Genomic DNA, 26680 nt, shown 5'->3' on the forward strand with positions numbered 1-26680 from the left:
AAAAATTCAAAGTTTTTTGGACAATCCAAGAGTGTTATTTGATTGTAAATGGAGTGTCAAAGGTTTAAAAAAAAGGGGCGGCGGGGGGATTTTATGCAATGGAGAGTGTCAACAGCGAACAGCAGCAAAACGCTCTCTTGGCTTTACAAGACATACATTAATGCTCATCAGCTCTGCTCAAATCATCCAAAAAAATACTTACAGCTCATCTTGTGGCATTTTTCTGAAAGTAAGAAATGGTGAACATCCTTTCCACTCTATCTTTAAATGAGACGCAGAATGTCAAGCCGAAGGCAGGCACAAAAACAGAAAAAAGAGATTCAAAGAATCTGGAGATTCAACTGATGCACATGGAGAGAAATTCACAAAATTGTATAAATGAAAAACAACAGTCATGTGAATTACTGTAAATTACAAACAATTGACATACTATGTGGTGATTTATAAGTAACTTACTACTGTTATGGCGAGAGCTGCTGCTGCTCTCACTCTCACACACACACACACACACACACACACACACACACACACACACACACACACACACACACACACACACACACACACACACACACACACACACACACACAGGAGCTACCGCCGCTCCTCCTCTTGTGGCCCTTGAGTGTGCCGCAAACTTGCATGGGTAATTCCCAACCATCACAACACTTGGCCCTCTTGACCCTTATCTAGAATAAGAGGCAGCTCCCACACTAGGCCACGACCCCTAAGCTCCGAGTGTAGGCATGCTTGTCTGCCCAACTATAAGATATATCACATTTTTTCCCAATTAAGAAGAATTTTCGTCCTCAAAAATTTCATTGGAAAGAGTAATCCTAAAGTAGGGGAACCTTTTCCGGAGAGTGCTTATTCGCTCCCATGTTGAAATGTTGTATGCTACAGTGTCACTTTCACAAGACACAGTTAGTACAATTGGTCTGACCTGGTTCACACTGGACGGACTCTCTGGGCTGGGCAGTGACACGTGGCAGGGATACGGACGGTGGTCTATCTCTGAAAATGATATGACCAAGATATTTCACGTCTTCAACAAAGAATTCAAATTTGAATTCCTTTGTATAAAGAGAATTTTCTCTGAGCGATTGGAACACTTAACTGAGATGTTCTAAATGCTCCTCTCGAGTACAACGATAGATAAGGATAGCCTCAAGAAAGACTACTACAAATTTGCCTAGATGGGGATGTAGAACACTATTCATCAGCTTCATAAAGGAAGCTGGTACATTGGTAAGCCCAAAAGGCATTACCGAAAACTCATAATGTCCATATCTAGTCATCAAGGCTGTTTTTGCAACATCTTCAGCCCTTATTCTGACTTAATGAAAGCCAGATCGTAAGTCGATCTTGGTAAAATACTTGGCTCCCTCTAACTGATCAAAAGATCTTCAATCCTACGCATAGAGAACCTGCTCTTAATTGTGAGATTATTTAGTGCTCTATAGTCGACACAAAGTCGCATAGAACCATCTTCTTTCTTCACCAATAAGATTGGCAAATCTCATCAAGAATTGCGGGGTTTAATAAAACCTTTATCTCGATAGTCTTGCAATTGCTTTTCTTGTATTTCAACTTCTGAATTGGATACCACTGTATCCTATATCTTCTTGTCTTCACCATGCATCATGGAGACGACATATTGGTGAGCACTTGGTTGTTGAGAAAGCTTTAGTCTCTTGACAAGAGTGTGGCAAAGTCATCTATCATGAACCTGACCCTTTCCCCATTTACAAACCCATGCTTCTAGCTCATGTGAACCAATACTTGATTTCCACATGCTGCTTGACAAACAACAATGATGCTCTTTGTCTTCATGCAATACTTCTATGAATTTATACTTTTCATTACCATTTATTGGAAGTGTTTGGATCACATGGATTTGCCTATCTTGATGACTCCTATCAAGACTTTTACCTTTTTTATAATCTTTTTTCCTTTTGTTCCTTGGACAATTCCATTGAGAATGGTCGGGTGACAAACAACTGAAGCATAAGTTTTCTTTTCTAGCCTTTCCAAAGCCCTCTTTGTTCACCCTAGATCTTGGTGCAACCCTCTTTTTAGATAGTGGTTTACCCTCCTTGCTAAATGAAAATTTCCTTTTTTCTTTTTGAAAAGGCCGTGATACCCCGTATCTGTAAACTTGGGCTCAGTCTGAGTGGAATTAGAAGCTGTCAAGGGGGTAATATCTTCTTAAATTTGTGCAAATTTAATTGCTTCCTCCAAAGTTTTTGGTACACTTATGTTTACCTCTCGCTTGAAGTGCCTATATAGCCATCATATAAACCCTCTTGCTTTGTGAAGTCATCTATCCTGTAAGGATTCTAGGTACTAATCCTTAATTAAGTACTTAAACTCATGATTAAGACTTAAGAAACTTGAACTGAACTCGAAAATAAGACTTAGAATACTCCGTTGATTGATTGAATGAATGTGATACAAGGGCTCCTTATATAGGAGACGAAGAAACACAAATGAAAAGACATGTCTTCTGGTGAAGAGACATGACTTTATACATAAAGACACATCCTTTCCGCGAAGAGCTGCAACCATTGGGCGAAGAGTCGCACCCGTAGAGCGAAGGGGTGTGACCAGTCGTCGAAGGAGTGTGGCTTTTGGCGAAGAGGCCCGTCTCTTGGGCGAAGAGGTGTGACCATCCAAGCGCAGGGGTCCTCCTTGGCATGGCACTTCGCTTATTTGCAACTAGGAATAGATGTGTTTCTGTTAACATAGTCACAATCGTGACATTCCCTCCCATTTAAAATGAGAGCCCGTGTCAAAGAAACGACTTCTGATGTTGATAAACTCTGGAAAAGCATTGAATCTTCGAAAATCTTCAATCTTTGAGTTATCGGAAACCTTTGTCTTGAACCTTTGCTTCTTACAAAACCTTTTTGCTTTGACTGCTAAATCCCATGTCATTGCATTATTCAAAGACTTTTAAGAGGAATCTGGTATAATCAGGTTGACTGCAACAAGAGGTTGATCTTCAAAATCCTTCATGCGATGTAAGATTTCTGGTTCAAAATCTTCCACTAACTGCGAAATATTTGGGGAAGAGGAAATCTTCTCAAGGTACTCTTCAGATGGGGCAACTTCTGTAGCAGGCTACAATGTCACTTTCACAGGACACACAGTTAGTACAATTGGTTTAGGCTGGTTCACATTAGACGGACTCTCTTGGTTGGGCAGTGACATGGCAGCAAGGACACAGACGGTGGTCTAGTGTACATCGTGGCGAAGTCACCACCACTCAGTTTGGGGATAGATTTAGATGGCTGACATTTATGAGCCGTTGGTGGCTCTTTATGGTTGTACATATGAGTAGTAGCTATTGGGTCATCGGATCATCTTCTAGCTCTATGGTCCAGCGTCGTCGTTAGGGGTAGTGAGTCTATACACACAACACTGCTTCACCATCCCTGCACATCTGAGCCTCAACACCCCATTGTACCTGTGAGTCCTAGGCTGGAGCTGAGTGTGATGCCACGCCAAAGTCTGTATCAGTTCTTTGAGATAGTCGAGTCATATGTTGTGGTCTGTTGTTGTGTCTCTGTGAGCTCATTTGTTGTCTATTTGTTCCTTGTTTTCAGTCTGTTTGAGTGAGATTGCCACGCACATTGCATTGAGGAGCACCAATGCAGAATGCAGCAAAGGGTCCTTCTCAGCAGTTTATGGGACCTTACCCACAGACTCCAGTTCAATACTACAATCAACAACAATATCATCAGGGGTTTCAGTCGTCACCATTGCCTCAGATGCAGAATGTTACTTGCTGCGACGGAATTGCTGGAGCACACTGCCATGGCTGTGTTACTCGACGTCCTCAGTACACTACTGGACAGGTGCTACCATCTGCCCAGCAGCAGGTCGCTGGTCCCTTCCCAGGGGCCTCAGTTACGGACAGGAGAGCTCACATATAGCAGGGCCCCACCATTGATTTGATGGCTCCACCTTCAGAGATTGATGCTTCAGGTGGTGTGGGGACTAATCTTTTTGTTGGGTGACTGGGCAGTTTTTTATAATGACAGTGATGTGCAGTAGTGGTTTCTTTGCAGTCGATTAGCAGTTTCAGTTGTTTTTCTCACCGAGACGGTGAGCGGTCTTGTGGCGGGCAACCTGTAGCAGGCTACAGTGTCACTTTCACAGGACACACAGTTAGTACAGTTGGTCTAGGCTGGTTCACACTAGACAGACTCTCTTGGCTGGGCAGTGACGTGGCAGTAGGGACACGGACGGTGGTCTAATGGACATCGTGGCCAGGTCATCACCACTCAGTTTGGGGATAGATTTAGATGGCTGACATTTATGAGCCGTTGGTGGCTCTTTATGGTTGTACATATGAGTAGTAGCTATTGGGACATCGGAACATCTTCTAGCTCTATGGTCCAGCGTCGTCGTTAGGGGTAGTGAGTCTATACACACCACTGCTTCACCATCCCTGCACATCTGAACCTCGACACCCCATTGTACCTGTGAGTCTTGGGTTGGAGCTGAGTGTGCTGCCACGCCAAAGTCTATATTAGTTCTTTGCAATAGTCGAGTCATATGTTGTGGTCTACTGTTGTGTCTCTGTGAGCTCAATTGTTGTCTATTTGTTCCTTGTTTTCAATCTGTTTGAGTGAGATTGTCACCCACATTGCATTGAGGAGCACCCACTGTAGAGAGCACTACACACTATCTGCGCTACAACTTCAACTTTAATAATCACCGGAGAGGATTTTGGCTTGAGACTGTAATCATCTTCCAATAATGAATCCCAACATTCTTCAGAATCATCTTCAGAAACTGTCAGTTCATGACTTGCAATTGGCATATCATCATCCAGTAAAGAATCAAAGAAAGCATAGTCGTCTTCAGACTCACAATCTGTAACTATCTCCTTATCTTTGTCTGGTAACGAAGTATCACTTGGAAAAACTTCGTGCTTGAAATCATCTTTGTCTTAGCAATTGATTCAGGAGAAGTTAATGAATTCAAAAATTCATCAATAATAATATCTGCACCTACATCGGAAATCATATTCTCTTCATAATCCACTGTATCATGTCGTTTGACTAGTACACGTGAGGCTTGAATCTGTAGCGCAGAGTGTGTCGTGCTCTCTACAGTGGGTGCTCCTCAGTGTAATGTGCGTGAAAATCTCACTCAAAACAGATTGAAAACACGAAACAATAGACAACAACTGAACTCACAGAGACACAACAGCAGTAGTAGACCACAACAAATCACTCGACTATCTCAAAGAACTGATACAGACTCTGGCGTGGCAGCACACTCAGCTCTAGCCCAGGACTCTCAGGTACAATGGGGTGTCGAGGCTCAGATGTGCAGGGATGGTGAATAAGTGCTCTGTGTATAGACTCACTCTAAACGACTACGTTCGACCATATATGAAGATGATGATGCTAATGACCCAAAACGACTACTCATATGTACAATCATAAAGAGCCATCAACGGCTCATAAATGTCCAGTCAACTAAGTCTATCTCCAAACTGAGTGGTGGTGGTGACATGGCCACGATGTCCACTAGACCACCGTCGGTACCTTGCCACGTGTCACTCCCTAGCCCACAGGGTCTGCCCAGTGTGAACCACACCATCTGTAACCAATTGTCCAACTGTCTATCCTGTGAAGTGACACTGTAGCCCTGCTACAGGCTACCCGCCACAAGAGTGGTCACCGTCTCGGTGAGCCAACACCGAAAAATTGCAAAAAGTAACCATATGTACAATGAAAGGAGTAGCAAGTAGTGCAGTCCTGTCACCCAAGAGAAAGTGTCGTCGCCGCTGCTGCACCAGAGGTCTCGACGTCCGACGGAGCCATCAAATCGATTGTGTAACGCTACGGTTGCTGGACTATATTCTGAACAAACTCACTCCCTGTGGTTGGAGCAGCCACCTGCTGCACAGCAGATGGAAGCACCTGCCCTAAAGTGTACTCAAGATGCCTAGTGACACAACCATGGCGGTGTGCACTAGCAACACCGTCACAGCAAGGAACGCTCTGCACCTGTGATACCTGACCTTGAGGCCCCTGCGAAGTATAGTACTGGAATATGGGCTGCGTGTACGATCTCAAGAACTGCTGAGACGGACTTGCTGATGCTCTTGCATACCCTGCAGGTGTCTGGACCTGTGTCCCAGGCCCAGTCCATCCGTATCCCACAAGAACCTGTGTAGACCTATTACCATAAAAAGCATCTGTTGAAATCCTTGTAGCTGTGCTCTTAGGTCGTCCTCAATGATCTTTGACTTAATCTTCAATGCTTGTTGTAATGCGAAGATCGTAGCATCTCGATCTGCGATGGCACTCTCGACGACTCTCAGAGATCCCTCCATAGCTGCATATGTGGTGGAGTGACGCTGGTGCGTGGCAGCTAGCTGCTCTGTACCTAGTTCTATGGTGGCAATAGCAGCCCTCGAGTCCTGAAGTAACTTCTCAGAAAGTTGAAACAGAGAAGTAGAGTCGGGCATCCCTGAAGATCCCTCAGATGCATGGGATGTTGGAGGACGCGTAAGTGGCACAACTGGCAAGCTAGGAGTCGGTACAACGGGTGTACTAGGTGCCTTTGAGATGGTTGTTGTAGATGGAGAGTGAGATATGTTGACTGGAGTATGAGTGAAGATGGGAGAAGAAGGGAGAGGATCCTGTAAGGGCGAAGCGGCCATCTTGTCCTGAGGAGCAGAAGTAGACACTGGCGTTGGCACAGTAGAACGAGGGGTAGAAGTAGATGGAGTGTGACTCGGAAGATGCGTCACCCTAGTCTGCTGGCTCTCTGAAACTGGCAAGGAGAGTAAAGACTGCACTGTATCATTCGCCACTTTCGCTTTGATCTTCTTTTTTCTTGGTAACTGTAGGGTCAACCTGAATACTTACAGATTTTCTTTTCCCTTTCGAGGTTCCCTATGGATCCTCATCCACTTCGTCGAGGCTAACATATATATTTATGACCCATGCTAAGAGAGGTGCAGCATAACATTTAAAGCTTAACTGCACAGATCGCACTTGGGCCCGAAATTGTTTAGCCCGAGACTGTAAAGAGGTAAAGAGAATCTGGTGGAATCCACAGGGTATGGTGTGGATCAAATAGTAGAGGCCATCGCAAGGCCATCGTAGTGGGAGAAGATAGTGGGAAGATCACCTTTTTCTTTATCTTCTTTGGCTTCTCTAGTGAGAAAGTAATACCTGAAGATTGCCAGAATCCGTTTGTTCCTTTCATAGTTTGGGTGATCCGAACTTAGCAATTCTTGACATGCTTGAATTGTTGCATCCTTGGTCAGCTTAGAAAAAGTGCGTGTAGCCGGCTTCACAGATGGAAAGCTAGTCATACCCATGGCATGGCCAAGCCTTGTAGCTGTCTACTTGTGGCCCCTTACCTTTGGAAAATCTTTTAGAAGTTGATGTATCATCTCCGCAGGAACAGTGGTAGGTAAATCGGCATCGGCCAATGCTGTGAGACCCAGAGTCTGCAACTGAGCATTGGAAAAGACCTCGCTCAGAGATGGTCAAGGTTGCTGTAAATAAAAATCCAAAGAGAACACGGTGCGATTTTTAGATGTTGCAGGCCTCTTGATTATATGACTCATGATTGGCTGTTTACCTTTCTTTTGAGCTGATTTTGTATGGTCCTCTTGATCACTCAAAGCATCTGACTCGGAGTGTGCTTCTTTTGAATAAGACGGTGAGTCTGCTTTGTAGCTTTCATCACTGGGGTCGCTGGAAGTTATGTCATCCAAGCCGTGGCTACTGCTTACTGACATCTCCTCACTCTCTGATTCCTCAGCCATAGCTTTCTTTTTTCTCAACAATTCTTTTTGTTTGCTACCACCTGCCATAGTGAGTAGAGTGAGTGCAGTTGGAAGAGTGTATCCGACACGAGACCCGACACTAGCAGGACTAGTATACGAGGTTGAGGTAGAGAGCAGTAGATTCGATAGGGGCGGTTTTTATTTTTAGGGTGGTGTTGGCTTGGGGCGATCCCAGTAGGGGCGAGGCACAGAGTGGTAGGAGCGAGGCAAGGGGTAGTGGCGAGCCAAAGGGTAGGGCAAGGGGTGAGGCAAGTTAGGGGCGAGCCAAAGGAGACACAGGGCGAGGGGTGAGGTAAGTGTAGGGGCGAGCCGATAGGAGACACACGGGCGAGGGTTGAGGTTGAGGGTAGGGGCGAGGGGTGAGGGGGTGGGTAGGGGCGAGGGAGAGAGAGGATAAGGGCGAGGGAGAGAGAGGGTAGGGGCGAGAGGTGAGGGGGTGGGATTGGGTAGGGGCGAGGCGGTTGAAACATGTGAAAGCCAGGGAGCAGAGAGAAATTTAGTTCTAACGTTCAAAAGCAAAAGCACCCGAAGAGAATAAATGCCATGAAGCACCAAAAGCAAAAGCAGAACAAAAGAGAATTTTAACTGCCTTGAAGCAATCCAAGAAACCTCAAAGATCTATGCAACGAGAGTTGAACTCAAGACCTGACCTAATCTACCACATTGAGGGAGAGAGATGCTAACTGCTGAGGAACAAGGTAAATTGACTTCCAGAACTAGAGTGAATGTACGAAGGAGGGAGGGAGATTCGGATGGGGAAGAGGATCTGGAGTGTAACAATATAATCATAGTGCATGCAGATTGGAGACGAGAGTAGAAAACGATGAAATGAAAAATGATGAGTGTAGTGACTATGAAAGAGAGGAAGATAAGTGGGACGGGAGAATTATAGATTCCATAAAATTGGAGATGAAAAGGCGAAGTTAAACTTAGGAATAACTGAGAATGCAATTACATCAAAAGTGATACACTTGAAAAGAAGATTAGAGATGTAAGAACAATTGGTGGATTGGTGGACACAGAGCAAGAGAGATACATCTGAAAGCTTGAAATCTGATTGAGGTTACAGACAGAAGACAGAAGACAGAAGGTTGTACTGAAGATAACATAGATGAGAACTCCTTAAACTGAGTTAGAGGATTGGTGATAGCATTTCACCCTGGATCCATTTACTAGTGGCAGGGGCACACCTTCCAGAGTGACTATCTGGACAGCTCCCTGTAGCAAAATCTTTTCCACCGCGAATGGCCCTTGCCAAGCTGGGACCGGCTTCTTAGCTTTCTTTAGATACTTAGCTTCATAGAGAAGCACCAGGGAACCCTGCGTTATTTTCGACTTTTGGAGATGGCGATAATGCCACGTTTGCGACGAAGCTGCTCTGCTTCTAGAGCCAGAGAAGCCAAACTTCGGCTTTCATCTAGAAGGTCAAGACAAGAGACAGATGCCGATCCCAAATCTCCATTGGCACGCAAACTACCCACTCACGAAGATCCTGAGTGGAATTCGAAGGGCGCTATCGCTTCCAAACCGAAAGCTAGTTGAAATGGGGTGTGATTGGTTGTGGCTTTGAAAGAAGTTCGGTATGCCCAAAGGGTGCCGTGGATAGCTTGAGCCCAAGTCGCAGGATGGAGATGACATGCTTTCCGTAGAAGTGCTATCTGAACCTTATTAGTGCTCTTAGCCTGCCCGTTTGCTCTAGGGTAATAGGAACAAGATTTGCGGTGAAAAATCTTGTAGTTGGCAAGATAGGTTGAAATCGTTTCATTCACAAAGTGACTACCCCTATCACTGGTGATTTCCAGGGGACACCCAAACCTGCACAAAATATTTTCGTAGAGAAACTTGGCTACAGTAGTGCCATTGCAATCCGTTGTTGCCAGTACCTCTGCCCACTTTGTTGCATAATCTGTAGCCACTAGTAGATACTTCCGATTGCCTGGTTAGGCGGAGGGAGTAATTGGACCCACAAAATGAATGACCCATCTCTCAAAGGGTTGCCATGCCATAGAGACCTGCAGAGGACAGTTTGACTGCTTGCTTGGTTTAGGGCCACAACGCTGACACACATCACATACTTTTACATAGGTAATTGCATCTCGAAAAATATAGGGCCACCATAAGCCACACTGGAGAATCTTCTGAGCAGTAATATGACCAGGGTAATGGCCACCAGTGGGACCACTGTGGGCATCCTCCAAAATATACTCCACTTCATGAGGGGAGATACACCGCCTCAGAACACCGTCCTGTCCTGACTTGTATAGCTGGCCTCCACTTAGAGTGAATGACCTAGACTTCAACAACAGTCATCTCTTCTGCAGTGGAGAAGCGTTCTCTGGGTACACGCCAGTAGAAAGCAGATGCAAAACATCGCCGTACCATTCCGGAGTGGTATCCACCTTAAAGAGACTACTATTTGGAAAGTCGTCGGTAATCCCCGTTGCTTCTTCACCCGTGTGAATGCGAGAGAGGTGGTCGGCAAGGACATGATGTTTGTCGGGACTGAGTCCCACTTCGAAATCGAAGCAGGCGAAGCTAGGCAAGGTAGGCGAAGCTAGATAGACCCAACTAGCTTCAAGATTTGTACCTCACAGAGTGAGATTTCAGTTGAGGTCCCACTGTGATCGCCGAAATGAGAGCACCTCTAGCGCAGATAGTGTGTCGTGCTCTCTACAGTGGGTGCTCCTTAGTGCAATGTGCGTGAAAATCTCACTCAAAACAGACTGAAAACAAGAACCAATAGACAAAACTGAACTCACAAAGACACAACAGCAACAGTAGACTACAACAAATGACTCGACTATCTCAAAGAACTGATACAGACTCTGGCGTGGCAGCACACTCAGCTCCAGCTCACGACTCTCAGGTACAATGGGGTATCGAGGCTCAGATGTGCAGGGATGGTGAATAAGTGCTCTGTGTATAGACTCACTCTAAACGACTACGTTCGACCATATATGAAGATGATGATGCTAATGACCCAAAACGACTACTCATATGTACAATCATAAAGAGCCATCAACGGCTCATAAATGTCCAGTCAGCTAGGTCTATCTCCAAACTAAGTGGTGGTGGTGACCTGGCCACGATGTCACTCCCCAGCCCAGAGGGTCTGTCCAGTGTGAACCAGACCAACTGTAACCAACTGTCCAACTGTCTGTCCTGTGAAGTGACACTGTAGCCCTGCTACAGAATCACTCTTTCCGCATGAGAAAGCCCGTGTAAGTCAATTCACGTCCATCTTTGAACAAATTGATAGTATGTCCTCGAAAGCTAATTGTTGGATCATATTGGAATAACCAACGCTGACCAAGAATCATGTCGTAATAAGATAAAGGCATGACTTCAAAATCCAATTGATCTGCATAAGTTTGAATCTCGAACTGTAACTGTCGAACTGTCTGATCACAAGTCAAAATTGATCCATCTGCTAATTCCACATCATATAAGTGAAATGTCTTCTGAGTTGGTAAGCCAAGCTGTTAAACTATCTGAGTGTTGACGAAATTATTCGAGCATCTGCTGTCCACCAAAATATTGATGGAGCGACCATTGAGTGTTCCAAGAAGGCTCAAACCTTGCTTTGAGAGAGGCTCCAAAACTGAAGAATTGCATTGAGCACGCTTCATAAGAATAGTCGTATCCTCTGAGACACGAATCGTATTGACCACAGATTTTCCTTTATCCTTAGCAGAATCTGGTTGTTCAACATTCGATGATGTTTTTGCGTTGGAATTTCTTTTCGAATTAGATGGATTTGGTTTCTTTGGACATTGATACCATCTATGGTTACCACCACAAATTGTACATAATCCTTCCTTCTTTGAAGTCGTAGATCCGGTTGACGAAGAGCCTTGCTGAGTATTGGAATGCTGATCTTGAGAAAAATCACGTCCTTTACTACGATCAAGTGGAGGAACATGTGAAGAAGATCTGCTTTCAGATTGTCGGTCTTGAGAATAGAACCTTGAAGTTGAATAAGATTACGTTGCTTGCTGTCTGAACTGAGACTGATGTTGCTGATTTTGGCTATAGCTCTCTACGATCGCGCTGTGAAAAGCGAGCGCTATTTGAAGATCTGTCACCAGGGAGAAAATTCTGTGTAGGGCGCCAATTATCGCCAAGACGCTCCGCATAGGCAATTGCAGCATCCAAGGTGGTAGGGTTGTATTTGTGCACATCGTCTTTCAGGTTGGTCGAGTCCGTCAATAAAGCTGTGATGTTTATTAGAGGGGGAGTAAGGGTCTCTATCTCCAGAGTTAGCCTTTGGAACTCTATGATGTACGCGGCCAAGGAACTTGTCTGGCTTAGGCGGCGAAGAGAGAACCGACCATGAAAATCCGCATTGGCAGGTTCGAACACCTTGCGAATAGCACGCTGGAATTTATCCCAAGAAGGTGTGTGTTTACCATCAACAACCCGTCATTGCCACCAAAGAAATGCAAGTACAACTTTTTTACTTTCGACCAAATCTGTGTTCGATAAGTAAATCTCCATTTTGATTAGCCATTGGTCCAGTACGCGCTTGTTGCGGCAACCAGTGTATGGTTCCGACAGTTTAACATCAAGCTTCTTCTTTTGTGCAGCATTAAAACTTTTGTAAAGTAATTGAAGTTTGCGATCGTCTACTTCTTCAATTGGATCTGGTTCGTCCATTGAAGCTTTGAAAGAAGGTGTTGAAGATGCTGCGTTAGTAGTCCGAGAAACAACAGGACGACTTCAAGAAATGTTTTGCGTCTGCATCTCATCCAAGCGAGTGTGAAGTGATGCGAGGCTTATGGAAAGTGTGGCCATCTGCTCCTTGACAAGAGTAAGGGCATCTTCAGATTGACCACCTCCATCCTGAGAATTCGGCATGGTTACGCCTCAAAGGGAATAACGAACAGGTGCAGGAGTAGGTGCTGGGACGTGTAACTCCGGGAGAGGAAAACTATATTCAGAACGAGTTTCGGCTTTGAAGTATCCGGGATAATGATCTCTTCACGTTCCTACAGAACCTCTTCGGGAATCTCGTTCATGTACGAGAGGTTGGAACCTATCTGTGGCGTCCGTCGACTATAGAGCACGTGGGGGAGTGCGTGTGCGAGTGCCAACGCGAAGGGGAGGAGCGTCGGCGTGAGAAAAAAAAACGTCACTGAAAACTCTGGCTGGGTCTTATTTGTTTTACTGTAAGGCTCTTTTAATGGTTGCACATGGGGTGTATTCTTGTGTATAAATTTTGGGGTAGGCCAGCCAAGTTTGGACGGCCACTTAGTATTTTAATAATTTTGGGGTTTGTTTTGGTTAAATAACGTAGATGTTTACTGGCTGCCATCGTGAAAACTTGCCCTACGTAAAAAGTCTAGCTGCCGCTTGGTATATTGGCTGCCGCTTGGTGAAACATCGCTTGGAGCATGTGACGCTTGGGACAGGATGCGACACGAGAAGTCTCCAGCAAAAGGGTGCACTCAGCCAGCGTTTCAGAATTTCCAGCCCACAAAGGGGTGCGCAGAGGGGCACGTCTCCTTGGGGAAGAGGTGCGAGCATATGCGAAGGTGCGACTGCCTATCGGATCCGTGCCCTTTCACATGATGGGGTGGACACGGGTGCACAAGAGTGCAATCCGATGAAGGGATACGCAGGTTCTCCGGGTACGCTGCACATATACACTTCTCTCTTCTGTCTTTACTTATAGAAATGGAACAGAAAAAATTATTTCAAGTTACCTCATGCTCGTATGCACACATGTACCACCTTTCTTCTGCTTCCATGCAACTCCGGAAAAAGAGGGGGGGAGAGGGTAGCGGCGAGGGTGAGAGGCTCACAACCTTTGGGTCCCGGGAAATTTTTTTCTCTGATACCACTGTAAGGATTCTAGGTACTAATCCTTAATTAAGTACTTAAACTCATGATTAAGACTTAAGAAACTTGAACTGAACTCGAAAACAAGACTCAGAATACTCTGTGTTGATTGATTGAACGAATGTGATACAAGGGCTCCTTATATAGGAGACGAAGAGACACAAATGATATCTGAAAAGACATGGCTCCTCGTGAAGAAACATGACTTTATACGTAAAGACACATCCTTTTGGCGAAGAGCTGCAACCATTGGGCGAAGAGTCGCACCCGTAGAGCGAAGGGGTGTGACTAGTCGTCGAAGGAGTGTGGCTTTTGGCGAAGAGGCACGTCTCTTGGGCGAAGGGGTTTGACCAACCAAGCGCAGGGGTCCTTGGCATGGCACTTCGCGTATCTGCAACTAGGAATAGATGTATTATTGTTAACATAGTCACAATCGTGACATATCCCCTAAAGCCTGAGGCCGTACTCTGCAATGTAAGTAAGAAAATGTCTACCCCATTGCATAGTTTTGTCCCAATCCTCCCAATTTCTTTCTAGTTCATTTGCAAGGAGAAATTCTTTCACAAAAATATTCTCAAATTGCCCAATTTCTTGGAATCTTTCGTGATGTGTTGAGACGACTCATCCACCATTTGTCAGACTAGCCTCAAGTGGTTGGTACTTAGGTGGGGTATTTTTTAGCCTATGAAAGTCTTGCCATTTCTATAGGAAAGTATAAATAGAATCTTTGTTTCTATCCTTTTCTTCACCATTAAATTGAAAAGGTTTCATGTCTTTCAGGACAAGGTTTTCTTTGGGTCTCGACTGGGAGTCAAGCGAAGATATAGTAGGCTCTCTATATATGATTCCCCTGTCCCTAGACGTGGAAGGCATATTTGGATCATGTGATGTCATCCCCTGCTTTCCCATCTGCATGCACTCAATCAATTTAGTCATATGATCTTTGAGACCATCTAGAGTAGCAAGGAAAGTCTATAATTGTAGTTCTATGTTTTCTACAAGCTGAGCTTTATTTGGATCTTGAACATGCATGCCAAACCCCTTGGGATACATGAATTGGAGTGTAAAAGGGTAACATAAGCTATGTTTCTAGCATTGAAACAGATAATAGTTGGCATAGATTAGCAAAATAGTTGTCGCCCAACCGGGATGGCGCACTTCAGCGTGACAATTAACGCCTCCACCAAGAACAACAAATTGTCATGTGAGTCACAGAGGATTGAGCTGCTCAATAGGCATAGGCTCCTTCAGTGATTAAGTATGTGATTGACACCTGGCTCCTATAGCTTCGAAGAGTTGACGGTGGGGTGAAAACAATAGTCAAACAGCAGCCTGAGAGGGTGTTGGCACTTCTGAGGCCTTCTTTGGGAGCTTATGAGGTCCAGCTATAGTGGACGAAGCTTATACACGCGTGAGCACTGCTAGTAGATCAGGTGCCATCCATGGAGGTATTGGCGTAAGAGCTCAGAGAGTAAAAGATGGCGCAATCCACTTCACTATGACGAGCTTGGCGTAAATGCTGCAGCTTGAAGAACTTGGCTATGATACCAGTATTAGGTAAAGGCAAGTCAAGGCTCTTAGTGCTATGGCGAGAGCTGCTGCCGAGGACTCTCTCACACACAAACAGGAGCTACCGTCCCTTCCCCCTCTCATGGCCCTTGAGTGCGCTGTCAACTTGCATGGGTAATCCCCAACCATCACGACACTTGGCCCTCTTGACCCTTATCTAGAATAAGAGGCAGCTCCCACACTAGGCCATGCCCCTAAGTTCCGAGTGTAGGCGTGCTTGTCTGCCCAGCTATAGGATATATCACATCATCCCATTTTGACAAGTTTTATAAGTGATACTAATTTTTCTAAAAGCGGGAAAAAGACTCTCAGATAGCACGTCTAGCGATTAGACGAAGAGCGTCCCAAAGCAACAGTCAAAACCAAATCTTTATCCATGACATATGCACAAGAACTCCTGGTCAACATTTTCAGTATAATTTGACAAAAGTAGCCAAAGGACTAATCTGCAACCTTCAAATCCTAAAAACCCAGTTTCTAGTGGCAAACAATGTCAAAATGACTTTAAATTCTTCACGCTATTTGTATGCAGGTCAAGATGTGTAAACACTAGTCAGCCATTTAGGAGTGGGATGGGTTTACAGAAGGCAGAGCCTAACTATGGATAAGAAACTTGAGGACGGGAGTTACTTAGAAAGTGGAAAGAAGTTTGTCAGACCTAGAGAATAAAGAACAGAAGGGAAAATCCCTGAGCCTCCATAAGTCGCATGTACTCAATGAGCGGCGTCAAAAGGGACACGTGGCAATAATTTAAGCTACACAAACGCTATTTTTTTTTCATGAAAAAATGCAATACTTTTCAGACCTTCACATACCTGAAAGATCCCACCAAATCCTCGAGATTCCTGCTGCAAAGACATACCCCTCTTAAGCGCTCCTGGGGCTTAAGGGATCTTCACACATTTGATATACATTTGATCATACAGTAGCACAAGAAAGGCAAGCTTCTAACCTGTACAACAGCACCAAAGCCTCGAGCATTGTGTTGAAGAAACATGTGTTTATCATGCACTCGGTGCCAATGAATGACAAGTTCACATTTGTTTGCATCCCACAATTTGACATCCCCATCTTTGCTTCCAGTAAAGAAAAGTGACGTCCCTGGGACCGCAGACACACAAGTGATACTACCTACAGGACCAATAAACCATTTATTTTATAAGAGTACTTGCAGAGACAAAGTGAACTATCAAACCTAAATACCCTTTTCAATGTAGCTCTCTATGCTTCAGTTGTAATGCTAAAGACATAAACAAAAACCTAAGTGTCCTTTTTACTGTAGCTCACTATGCTTTAGTCGTAATGCTAAAGAATAAATGACAGAGACTGCTTTCGTCCTCTACTAATACAATGATTTACCATGAAAGCTTGCAAGCCTTTAAAAACTATTACGCTTCTAGAACATTACTATTGTTGCAAAAATAATAGCACCATGAGAGTGGTACTTTGCCACTATTTCGCCATGCCAGGAGACACCCACACCCACAAGTGCATGCATGTGCAAACGGACACACCCACCCTCTAATATGCACCAACAAAGAAACACATGAAACAAGGACTTTTAATACAGTAATTTTTTTACCAGAGTGAGCCTTTGCAATATACCAAACACTGCCATCAACATTCAGATCCCCATCCTGCTGTTTGCTTGAGGACTGATCATTAAAAAATGATCCATGCTCTCTACTCAAGTTCTTTGCTCGCTTTGTTTTTCCAGTTGCAATATAGCGGAAGTCATGTACAGCAACATCACCCCCTTTCCCACAGGTAACAATTAATGAGGAAATCGATCCACCACCCACATGCTGGTCAAACATCTCCAAACAGCGTGCGCCCCCTGAATTATCAGCAACACACAAAAACAAGGTTGTGAAAGTATATTAGGTTGTGACATTCTTCAAAATACTAGCCCCAATAAGCATGCAAACCACGAGTGTGCTTGAATGAATCTTTCTTATGTAAAAATGCAGGTTAACTACAAGATGTTTTTGTTGAACCATCAACCACTGAACATGTATAACATCATATATTGCACATCCTACGAAACCTAATGTAGGCCAGATCGGAAGTAAAAGACAAATAGTACGTAGAACAAGCCTACTGGCCTCCAGATTACTCACTAGAAGCTGTCTGAAGAAATGTAAACCCAAAACCATGCTGAAACCTCTAATGATTGCTTGTGGTTCAAACTCACAGATATTATAAATAAGCGTAGCCATATCCCTACAAAAGCAAGGAAAAATACCTTGACAGCAGCTACATCCCCCTCCCTCTATCCCTCCCTGGGCAAAAAGAAGCGACTGGAAGCATAGTTGGCCAAAACTTCTCCACATATTCATCTAAAGCCCGTTAATCTTTGCAAGTAAGCTGCAGTGATGCTGCTAACTGAGCTTCCTTCCAATCGTCTTGGACGACCAGAATCCTGTGAGGGAAATGGAGAACAGTAATGGCTTCATCACGGCTTGTGTTTCCAGTAGCGATCCGCTTCAAGAAACCATCCTCAAACCTTGGGATCCTACGGTTAAGCACACAAAAAGGCTTCTATTGTCTTAACAAAGGGCAGAAACAAACAGCGAGCCAAGGGATAACCCTATCGCACAGCACAGGAGAGCTCAAAGTGCTGTCTAACAAAATCCTCAATGGTCCCCGCACTGCTATAGCTGAGCTTCAGCATCCAGAGACCCCGTATTTTACGGAGGAATCCCATCCTCTCAAAAGTCTCCTCAAGAGTCCACTAAATCATAGGCCGTTTGATCGAACTGATTTGTTCGCGCTCGCTGCTGCTGTTCCCCCTGCTGCGCCATCGCTATCCCCCCCCCCCCCCCCCCCCCCCCCCCCACGCCCCAGCGCTTGCCCCCACCCCCCTTTCCGGTTTGCGGAGGGAGTACTTACCACTTTTGTCCAGATACGGCTCAGCCATTGGGACTGTCCTGGAGACACCTCGCACGGCAGCCTCAGTAGCTGCCAAGGCGGCTGGCATTCCCTCAGTTCGCGTTTTGGTGAGACACTCACACGCTCCCGAAGGTTATTCTTCTGCCTTGGGTGAGTGGGGGTTGGTTAGATAGAGTGTGAAGTATTCGGGCCTCCCGAACCAGTGCTCATTTGTCGACAGATGCCATCTAGCAAAGGCCTGTCCACGCAAAGGCCTGTCCACGGAGGAGGCCTCGCCCTACACCACAGCCTCAGCCTCAGCCTGCAAGGACTGGCCAGCAGACACAGACAGAGACACAGCGCACACATGCAGAGCCACCCTCTGAGCTTGGGGCTCTAGCGGAGGAGGGATGGCAGCAGGCCCGTGGTATGACTCTGAGGGTCTTGGATGCGTGGCAGCACTCTGGTTTTGTGAGGCCCCCAGACAGCCTTGCCTTCTCTCGATCGGACCGCAGAGTGGGAGGAGTGAATCTATCACGGATAGATCGCTTCTACATTAGTGACCACTTCAGTGACTTGGGAGGGTCAGTGGGCATCTTGGCAGGGACCTCCTTCTCGAACCATGCACCAGTGATCCTCACAGTGGCAGACAGGCAGAGGAGTGGGAGCACGATGCTTCACATCCCAGAGAGGGTCTTGTTGGACTCAACACTCAGAGAGAGAGTAGAGGCTCTCTCGACAGAGGGCTTGGACAGGAAGGATTCTCCTGTTGACAGAGTGGCCTCAGGCCTAGCTCAGATTAGCCGTTTTTTTCTCCAGGAGTCTCTGGCTCATCGGGCTGCAGCGAGAGAGGCGGAGCAGCGTCTCAGACGGGGCATTGCTTCGTTACAGAGGATGCAGGAGCATCATCCACACAGTCCTTGGTTGGAGGAGCAGTTACAGCAGGCTCGACAGGAGCTTGCTAGCACAGAGGAGAGGTGACATGAGTTTGCTTCCCACCGACAGGCATCTCAGTGGACCCACGTGGGCGACATAGTGCCTGGTGCTTTCTTTGAGGCAGTGGGACCTCGACACTCGCATGCCAGGGTCAGTCAGTTGAGGAGGCCCGACGGGTCAGTTGCTTCTGAGCCCGAGGATAGGCATGCAGTTGCTACTGACTTTTACCGTGAGTTACTATCTGCAGAGTCCCAGTCAGAGCGTCAGGATGCATGCAGGGAGCAGGTTTGGGCACAGATGCCTTGTCTTGTGACTGAGGAGATGCGTCAGAGGCTTGAGCTGCCACTTCAGCTTGAGGAGCTGCACACGGCTCCTAGGGCCCTCCCCCGTGGTAGCTGTCCAAGTGAGGATGGATTGACTCCCAGTTTTTTCTTGGAGTACTGGGACCTGCTTGGCCCAGATCTCTGTAGTGCTTTTTAGTACATTTTGCACACGAGTGATGCTTGATAGCATGAGTGAGGGCCTGATCTACCTCATTCCCAAGGAGGGTGGCTCCTTGAATGAGATTCGACAGTGGCACCCCATCACCATCCTTAACTCAGCATACAAAATTCTTGCCAAGGCTCTGAGTTTGAGGATTCAGCCACTTCTAGAGAGCCTTATACATGGGACCCAGACAGGTTTTGTCAAGGAACGCAGTATCCTTGACAACATCTTTACTTTTTTAGAGGCTTCGGCCCTCGCACGGCTCTGTGGTGAGGACCTCGTGATTCTTCTTCTCGATTTTGACAAGGCATACGACAGAGTTGACAGGGACTTCCTAGAGGGCACTCTACGCAGGATGAGCTTCTCAAATGCTTGGATCAGAGGGGTGTCAGCTTTATACAGACAGGATCATAGTCAAGTACTTTTGGCAGGAGGTAGAGGTGATCGCTTCATGCTTACACGCTTGGTTAGACAGGGCTGTCCTCTTGCCCCCTTCCTCTTTCTGTTCTATGCGGAGGCGATGAGCAGGTTTTTGGTGTCGCAGCAGGCTGGTCTACGGGGCTTAGCACTTCCTATTCGGGAGATGAGCTATTGGACGATGAGTTTGCCGACGACTCAGCCTTGTACTTAGATGGCCAGGAGGCCAACCTTCACAGGTGTGAGCAGGCTCTGGAGACCTTCTGTTGTGCATCGGGCGCACTGATCAACTGGAGAAAGACAGTGGCTTTCTTGGTTGGTAGTGCTCCTGTGCCAAATTGGATGCCAAGAGAGGGTTTTATGTGGATTCCCCCAGGGACTGCAGTTCTGTACTTGGGCTGTCAGGTTGGTTTGGACTTGTCTCCCGAGCAGCAGATTGCTCCCCTTCTCCTGTCTATCAAGAAAAGTTGTTACATTGGAGCTCAGCATGACTTTCTTTGGCTAGCAGAGTAGTAGTTGCCAACCAGGTGTTGTTGGCGACTATGTGGTACATCACTTCCTGCTGGATCTTCTCGAGTTCTTGTATCAGCCAGGTAGAGAGGCTGATCAAGAACTTCCTTTGGTAAGGACGTGACACTCAGATAGCCCAAGCAGAGGTGGCTTGGCAGGTCATCACTCTTCCTTGTTCACAGGGAGGGCTTGGGATCATTGATCCAGCATAGCAGAGCAGAGCCCTTCTTGGGAATTTCATCATCAGAGGACTTCTTTCAGGTGAGGAGCCTTGGAAGGAGTTCTTGCTACAGCAGCTTCGTGCTAGGGTGCCTCAGGCAGAAGGCCTTTCGCAACCTTCGACCAGATGGATCTTTACAGAGATGCGCAGAGTTGGTTTGAGCAGGAGACTGGAGGACTGCTTCGCTGTGAGTTTGCTTTGATCTTGGGAGCTCTTGTGGCGTGGCCTGAGGCAGAGACAGCCTACGTGCACGGAGGAGCGCCTACGGTAGCCCCTCGTCTAGAACCCCATGGTTAGCACTTAGAGAGGCCACTTGGTTGGTAGTCGGCCTCATGTTTCCTGGGGTCCCATGGCAGCAGGTCCAGCGCGCTCTTTAGGTGACTAGCTAGAGTTCACATGTTTGTTAGAGGAGGTGCAAGGTCTTCAGCTACAGGGCATGAGAGGGGTGCAAAGCATGTTCTAGGACATATCAGAGTCAGTTCCAGCTGAGTGGCTCACGCCTCTCGAGCCAGTAGCACCCCGGTGGATGGGAGCCTTCACACGACTGGAGGTTCTCATCTCAGTCAAGGCCTGCTCAGAGACTGTCCCAGCCCTTTTCTTCGAGCTTCAAGGTGGGGGACGCCTTCAGCGAGTTGCAGTAGAGGCCCCGCAGGTAGCAGAGTGCTGTTTTCAAAGGATCCGAGTAGTGGGCATCTGTGGGAGGACTTGTGTCATAGACCCTGACCCAGTAGCTCTTGAGACTGGACACTGGAGGCTGTGGGCTTGGGAGTGTTGTCCACTAGCATGAGTACAGTGGGATCTTGGTGAGTGGCTATGGAGGGATCCCTTCTCTTCTGCAGACCACCCAGGAGTCCTGTTCTTTCAGTACACTGTTCGACTAGGACGTCATATACTAGCAGCGCAGAGAGAGGCCTGCCCCGCTGCAACACCTCATTGGCAGGAGGAGGGTCTCACAGTTGAGTTCTTGGCAGCCTTCTGGGAGAGGTTGTGGGACTCCAAACAGCCAAGGCGATTCACCTTGTTTCAGTGGTTGGTCGCACACAGAGCTACAACAGTTGGGAGCTGGCTAGTGCATAGTGGTCTCTCGGCCGCATGTGCAGCTTGTGACCATCTCGTGGAGAGTCAGCGTCACTATCTTTGGGACTGTCCCTCGGCCCAGCAGGTGTGGCTACCAGTTCTTTGGCTGATGCCTACTCTCTCCACGGCTCGACAGTACACTTGGGGAGCAGCGGCTTGGTCCACCCTCACGGGCCTGGCACTTCAGTTTGAGCTATCTTCCACCAGCAGGATGATAGTGATGCAGGAGGGGCGACCTACACTCCAGCTTGCTACAGAGCTTACTCCACAGGAGTGGTCCAGTGAGAGAGAGGAGTGTTGGGAGCTCATCAGTATCTTGACACTCTGGTTCATCTGGCGGGCCCGTTGCTTCCGCATCTTTGAGGCTCGCCCTATGCCACCAACAGAGACTATTCGTGATTTTTGGCTAGAGCTGATCCATACTCTCAGAGGACAGCTTGAGTGACTACAGGGCAGCTCCGACCGCATGCGGGAGCGCCGAGAGGCTTTCCTTCGACTCTGGCGTCCTGGGCCTGTTTACACCATGGTCCAGGGTGTACTCCGATGGCATTACCGACCACCTGTGTGGCTCTTCCCTCCCCCCCATTTCTTGATTTAGCCCCATTGTACATATACTGTTTTTTTTTCATTGGGAAAGTCTCCCATCATGGTTGTTGTAGACCTCTCTTGAAGAGGTGGTTGTAGCCCTATGGGCAGTTTCAGTAACTAATAGAAGGATCTTTTTCTCGAAAAAAAAATCATAGGCCGTTTGAACGTCGGAACTCAGGAAGGAGAATAGAGGTATGCTGTACAGACTGTCTGGCCTGCCAAACTACCTCATAAAATGTAAAAATATTGTCCAAGGTAGATCTATCCGGAAGAAACGTGCCTGCAAGGCGCGTATCAAATCTGGTCAAATGGGGGCATAAACAGGTACTTCCCATAGGAGCCAAGATCTTATATCCAAAAGGGAGTAATCACATGCCACTGTCTCAGCAAGATAGCATCTCTCCCTATGGGAGAGAAGGCAGCATCTCCTTCCCATTCCCGTTTCTGTCTCCGTTTCCACTCATTCCCTATAAACTCCAAGTTTTTGGTGTTTCCGTTTCTGTTCTTGTTCGGATTCCCATTCCCCCCTTCCCATAAGTATGGAACTTGAAAGCGCTGTAGCAACACTATCCTCAAAATATCCCAGTAATCCAAGAAATATTTGTGTGAGCCATCATCGTTAGGGCAAGAGGCAGGATCAACACTTGTGGGACTGAATCTCCTCTTAGGCTATGATCGTTATGGACTGGTTTAAAGAGCCCAATTTTGGAAAGGCAGCACAAGTTGCAGCTGCGAGGGCTCTTGGGGGTTGTGGCAGGAGCAGAAACTCTTAATGAAGTGCACAGATGTGGAGACCCAAACAACATGGTTGCTTGATGTGGTGATGCCACTTAATGTGTGAAGAGAACTGGCATGGGCGAGGTTTTGAAGCCTAGAAGAGGATCAGGTTAATCATGCTGGGTTTTCTGGCAGGAGTATGTATTTTAGAGGTACCTTCATGTTGAAAGCAGGGTGTGTTGCTCTATGCTTGCTCTATGAGAGCAGATAAGAGGGCGAATGTTTTGTGCGTGCAAGCAGATTGGGAATGATATGTATTACACATGAGGAGTTAGAAGAAAAGCATCCTGTCATGCTTGTCAGCTTCCTGAACAAAAGAGAGAGAAATTGTAGGCTGAAAGATGCATGCTAAGTTGGAGAGTTTAGAGAGCATGTTGTGAGCTGATCTATCCTTGCCAGAAAGAGAGTATTCCTGCTCAGTATTGACTCTTTGGCAGCTATAAAGTGACAATGTGGGGTATTGTGTTGAAAGATAGGTCATATGGGACTCAATAGTTTGAAGTTGAAAGGAATACAAACATGAATGCATGAACATGAGTGAGGTAAGTGAGTAATATGGTTGCGCAGGTATATGTATGGATTTTCTCCATCTCAGCATGATTGCCCATGGGCATTAGCTGTAAATACCAATGGCCAATGGTGTGAGTTGACAATTTGGAGACAACTCTTATGATTTGCCCATGGATATTAGCTGTAAATACCCATGGCCAATGGTTTAAGTCCACAATTTGGAGACAGTCTTATACATTGAGACCATTAGTTCAAACAAGCGAAAAAAAATAAAATTAGTGGGTTTGTGTGTCCTAGAGAATGTTCCAGGAATGCCAAGCAAAAATCCAAAACATGTTGGGTCTTGTCATTGATAGATTCCAATGGTCACTTTCAGACCTACGCCCTGATTTGTCCTGCATTGGCAAATTGGTGTTACAGGTGTGCATTATTTTCAGAGAGGAGATCAATACCTAGCAAAGAATTTTATATCAGATATGGAGGATGGCTGTACTTTGAGGGAGGACTGGGGCTATTGGGTCACTTAGAGAGAAGGAAGCAAAGGAGTGGTTCATATCCTGGATTGCAGTATGCATCACATCGGTGGCTCCTATCTCCCATTTTAACAATCGTCCATTGTAAAGTCTTCAATTGTGTTGGACTAGTGCATATTTTGAAATAATGCAACATACCTTGTCAACTATAATAAAAAACACAAACTAAAGCCTGTTATACATTTTTTCTTTTTAATCACTTTCATCAGAAAGAAAACGCTTATAAGAGCAGCAATATTCAACACTCACATGCCTGCTAAGATTATTACCTTCATGACAATACACAAAAGCTTGGGACGTGGATACTGGTGCAAGTGTATCCCAGAACACTAAGTTGAAATTATTTTGTGACGCTCCTGTAGCCGCGATAATACCACCACTTCCTCCGACAAAGGCAACATCTCTGTTCCACACCAAATTGTTTTACATGCAGACAAAAATATTGCTGGAATTCACTGCAGCTTGGTGTATACAAAGAATCAACTTATAATACATGGTCAAACAGTTCTTTATAACTACTTACGAGGCATGTCGATCAAAGCATAGGCATGAATCTGTTGGGCGCACGTTGCTTCGTCCTCCCACCTCCAATTGCCACGTACAAACAGTTCCATCAATTGCTGATGTGGCAAAACGATGGCCAGAGTGATCGAACTTTACAGACGAGACAGATGCCAGGGCATATGGAGGCGGAACATTTGCAGCTGGTAGAATTCCATACGTTGCTGTTGCAGAGCTTTTGCCAAACTATAAGATATGCCCAATCAGAAAACATCAACCACAAACTCATGGTTCTTTTAAGCATAAAGGTCTCACATTTTAAGAAATGGATACAGCAAGGCACTAAACTAATTGATACTTTCAAATTTTCATGTATTAAATTCAAAAGTCAAGCACACATCAAAGAGAAGGTGTCAATTTGTATACCAAACTTGGGTTGAAATAACACGAGCAAACAACAGTTACCTAGGCTTAGAAGGCTGATAAAAGACATAATCAAGCACAAGGCATTTCCAGTGCCATGAAGTTAGACGAATGAGCTATTTTGCTTATTTGAAGGATGGCTCCTTCCAGGCCACCCTCTGGTTGTCATTGCTGGTTAACTTCCTTTCCCCTAAGTGATTACTTGAGAAACTAAGCTTGCACATAGAGGACACTTTGATTGGCTATTGATTTGCTGAAGCCATGGTCAAGTTCTGACATAATGTGGTTATACCTCCACTATTTGTAAGGCTACCGTAGACTTTATTATTAAAACAGTTCAAGCATATATGAATTAAGAATTAGTGATGCCTTGGGAAAGTTGGTATGGTCAGAGAGCTCTTCATCTTAGTACCTTTCCTTGGCCTTTATAGTGGAGGTCAGGTGGATTCCTCCCACTGCTCTTATGGCTCTGTAGGAGATTTGCATCCTACCTTGGTGTACCACATATAGTGTTAATGGACTGGATGCGGTTGATTTTTGAGTCCCATGGTTTCTATGAGGTGCTACAGGATGGCTTTTATAGCATATATTTGAGATCATGTTTAGTATCTAGCACTGGACTCCACAGTTCCGCTACACAGACAGACTGGATAGAGCTTTTGGCAGACTTGTAGGCTTCACGCAGTCAGTAGCTTCTACACCACCTTTGATGATTGACTGTATCTTATTATGGTTGTATGGGTATTTTATTCCTATGATGTCATTGTGTATTTATTCAGGGTTAATCCTGAATATCTTGCATATTGGCCTATGGGAAAATTCCATGTAATGCGAGTACAAAGCCCACTTTTTTCACAGAGAGAAATGAAATGAAATGAAATATTATACTAACGTCCTTAAAAGGGCAAAATGAGATTTTTTTAACGTCTGTCAGGCCGAAATCGGCCTATGAGACAAATCAAATATACATGGTGTGTATGTCATCCGTCTATCGGAAAGACAAATGAAATAAAACTGATACAAAACTGAACTGAACTGAAAATAAGTAGTGATGTGCTGAAGATGGTGATGGTGCTATATCCAGGGGATATCTGAGGAGGGATGGAGCTCTATCTCTAAGGGTATATGCATGTCTATGTGCTCAGGGTAGTACAATCATGAGAGTGCATCAAGCTATCTAGCTCTATCCTGTACTAATGGGGGGGTGTAATATGTGGTACATGAGCGGGTTTGGTGCCAGGGCTGCCCGGATGAAAGCTGCATGGTCGGCCCTAGCACTTCGTTCTCGGGCCCGAATCTCCTCAATCTGCCGATGGTGGAGGCTCGCACCCCTGTAGCCACTGACGGGTGGTCGTCGTCCAGCTCGGCTCGCCTCGGCCTGTGGGAGTGACACTCCCTGAGTGTCAGATGAGGGGCGGACTGTAACCCTCTGAAAGAAGTCTGTGAGCTGCAACTGTCTCCCCTCTGTCTGTGTAGCTGTGTGTGTCTGTAGTAGTATGTCCAGGTGGCTCTGTATATCTAGTAAGAAACTCCCTAGCTGTCTCTGATCTCGGGAATCCATGATCTCCTAGAGAGTGGGCTGCCCTCTGAATA

The 26680-nt window shown here is 46.0% G+C and overlaps 1 protein-coding gene across 4 annotated transcripts in view; it reads right to left on the reverse strand.

The window, feature by feature from the left end:
* The window catches only part of LOC147455506 (transducin family protein / WD-40 repeat family protein), a 207026-nt gene that overhangs the window by 37204 nt on the left and 143142 nt on the right, over window positions 1-26680 (reverse strand). For 2 of the 4 annotated variants that reach the window (XM_086514270.1, XM_086514267.1), the window contains 5 exons: window positions 24687-24910; window positions 24433-24566; window positions 16821-17075; window positions 16191-16369; window positions 16054-16086 (listed from right to left, as the gene is read on the reverse strand). In XM_086514270.1, coding sequence (XP_086370396.1) covers window positions 16054-16086; window positions 16191-16369; window positions 16821-17075; window positions 24433-24566; window positions 24687-24910 — 825 coding nt within the window. The remainder of the gene's footprint in view (window positions 1-16053; window positions 16087-16190; window positions 16370-16820; window positions 17076-24432; window positions 24567-24686; window positions 24911-26680) is intronic. The other 2 variants (XM_086514268.1, XM_086514269.1) reach the window with 2 other exon arrangements.

This window comes from Adiantum capillus-veneris, chromosome 6 (genome assembly GCF_014529385.1).
Source record: "Adiantum capillus-veneris isolate H3 chromosome 6, ASM1452938v2, whole genome shotgun sequence".
Classification (NCBI taxonomy): Eukaryota; Viridiplantae; Streptophyta; class Polypodiopsida; order Polypodiales; family Pteridaceae; genus Adiantum; species Adiantum capillus-veneris.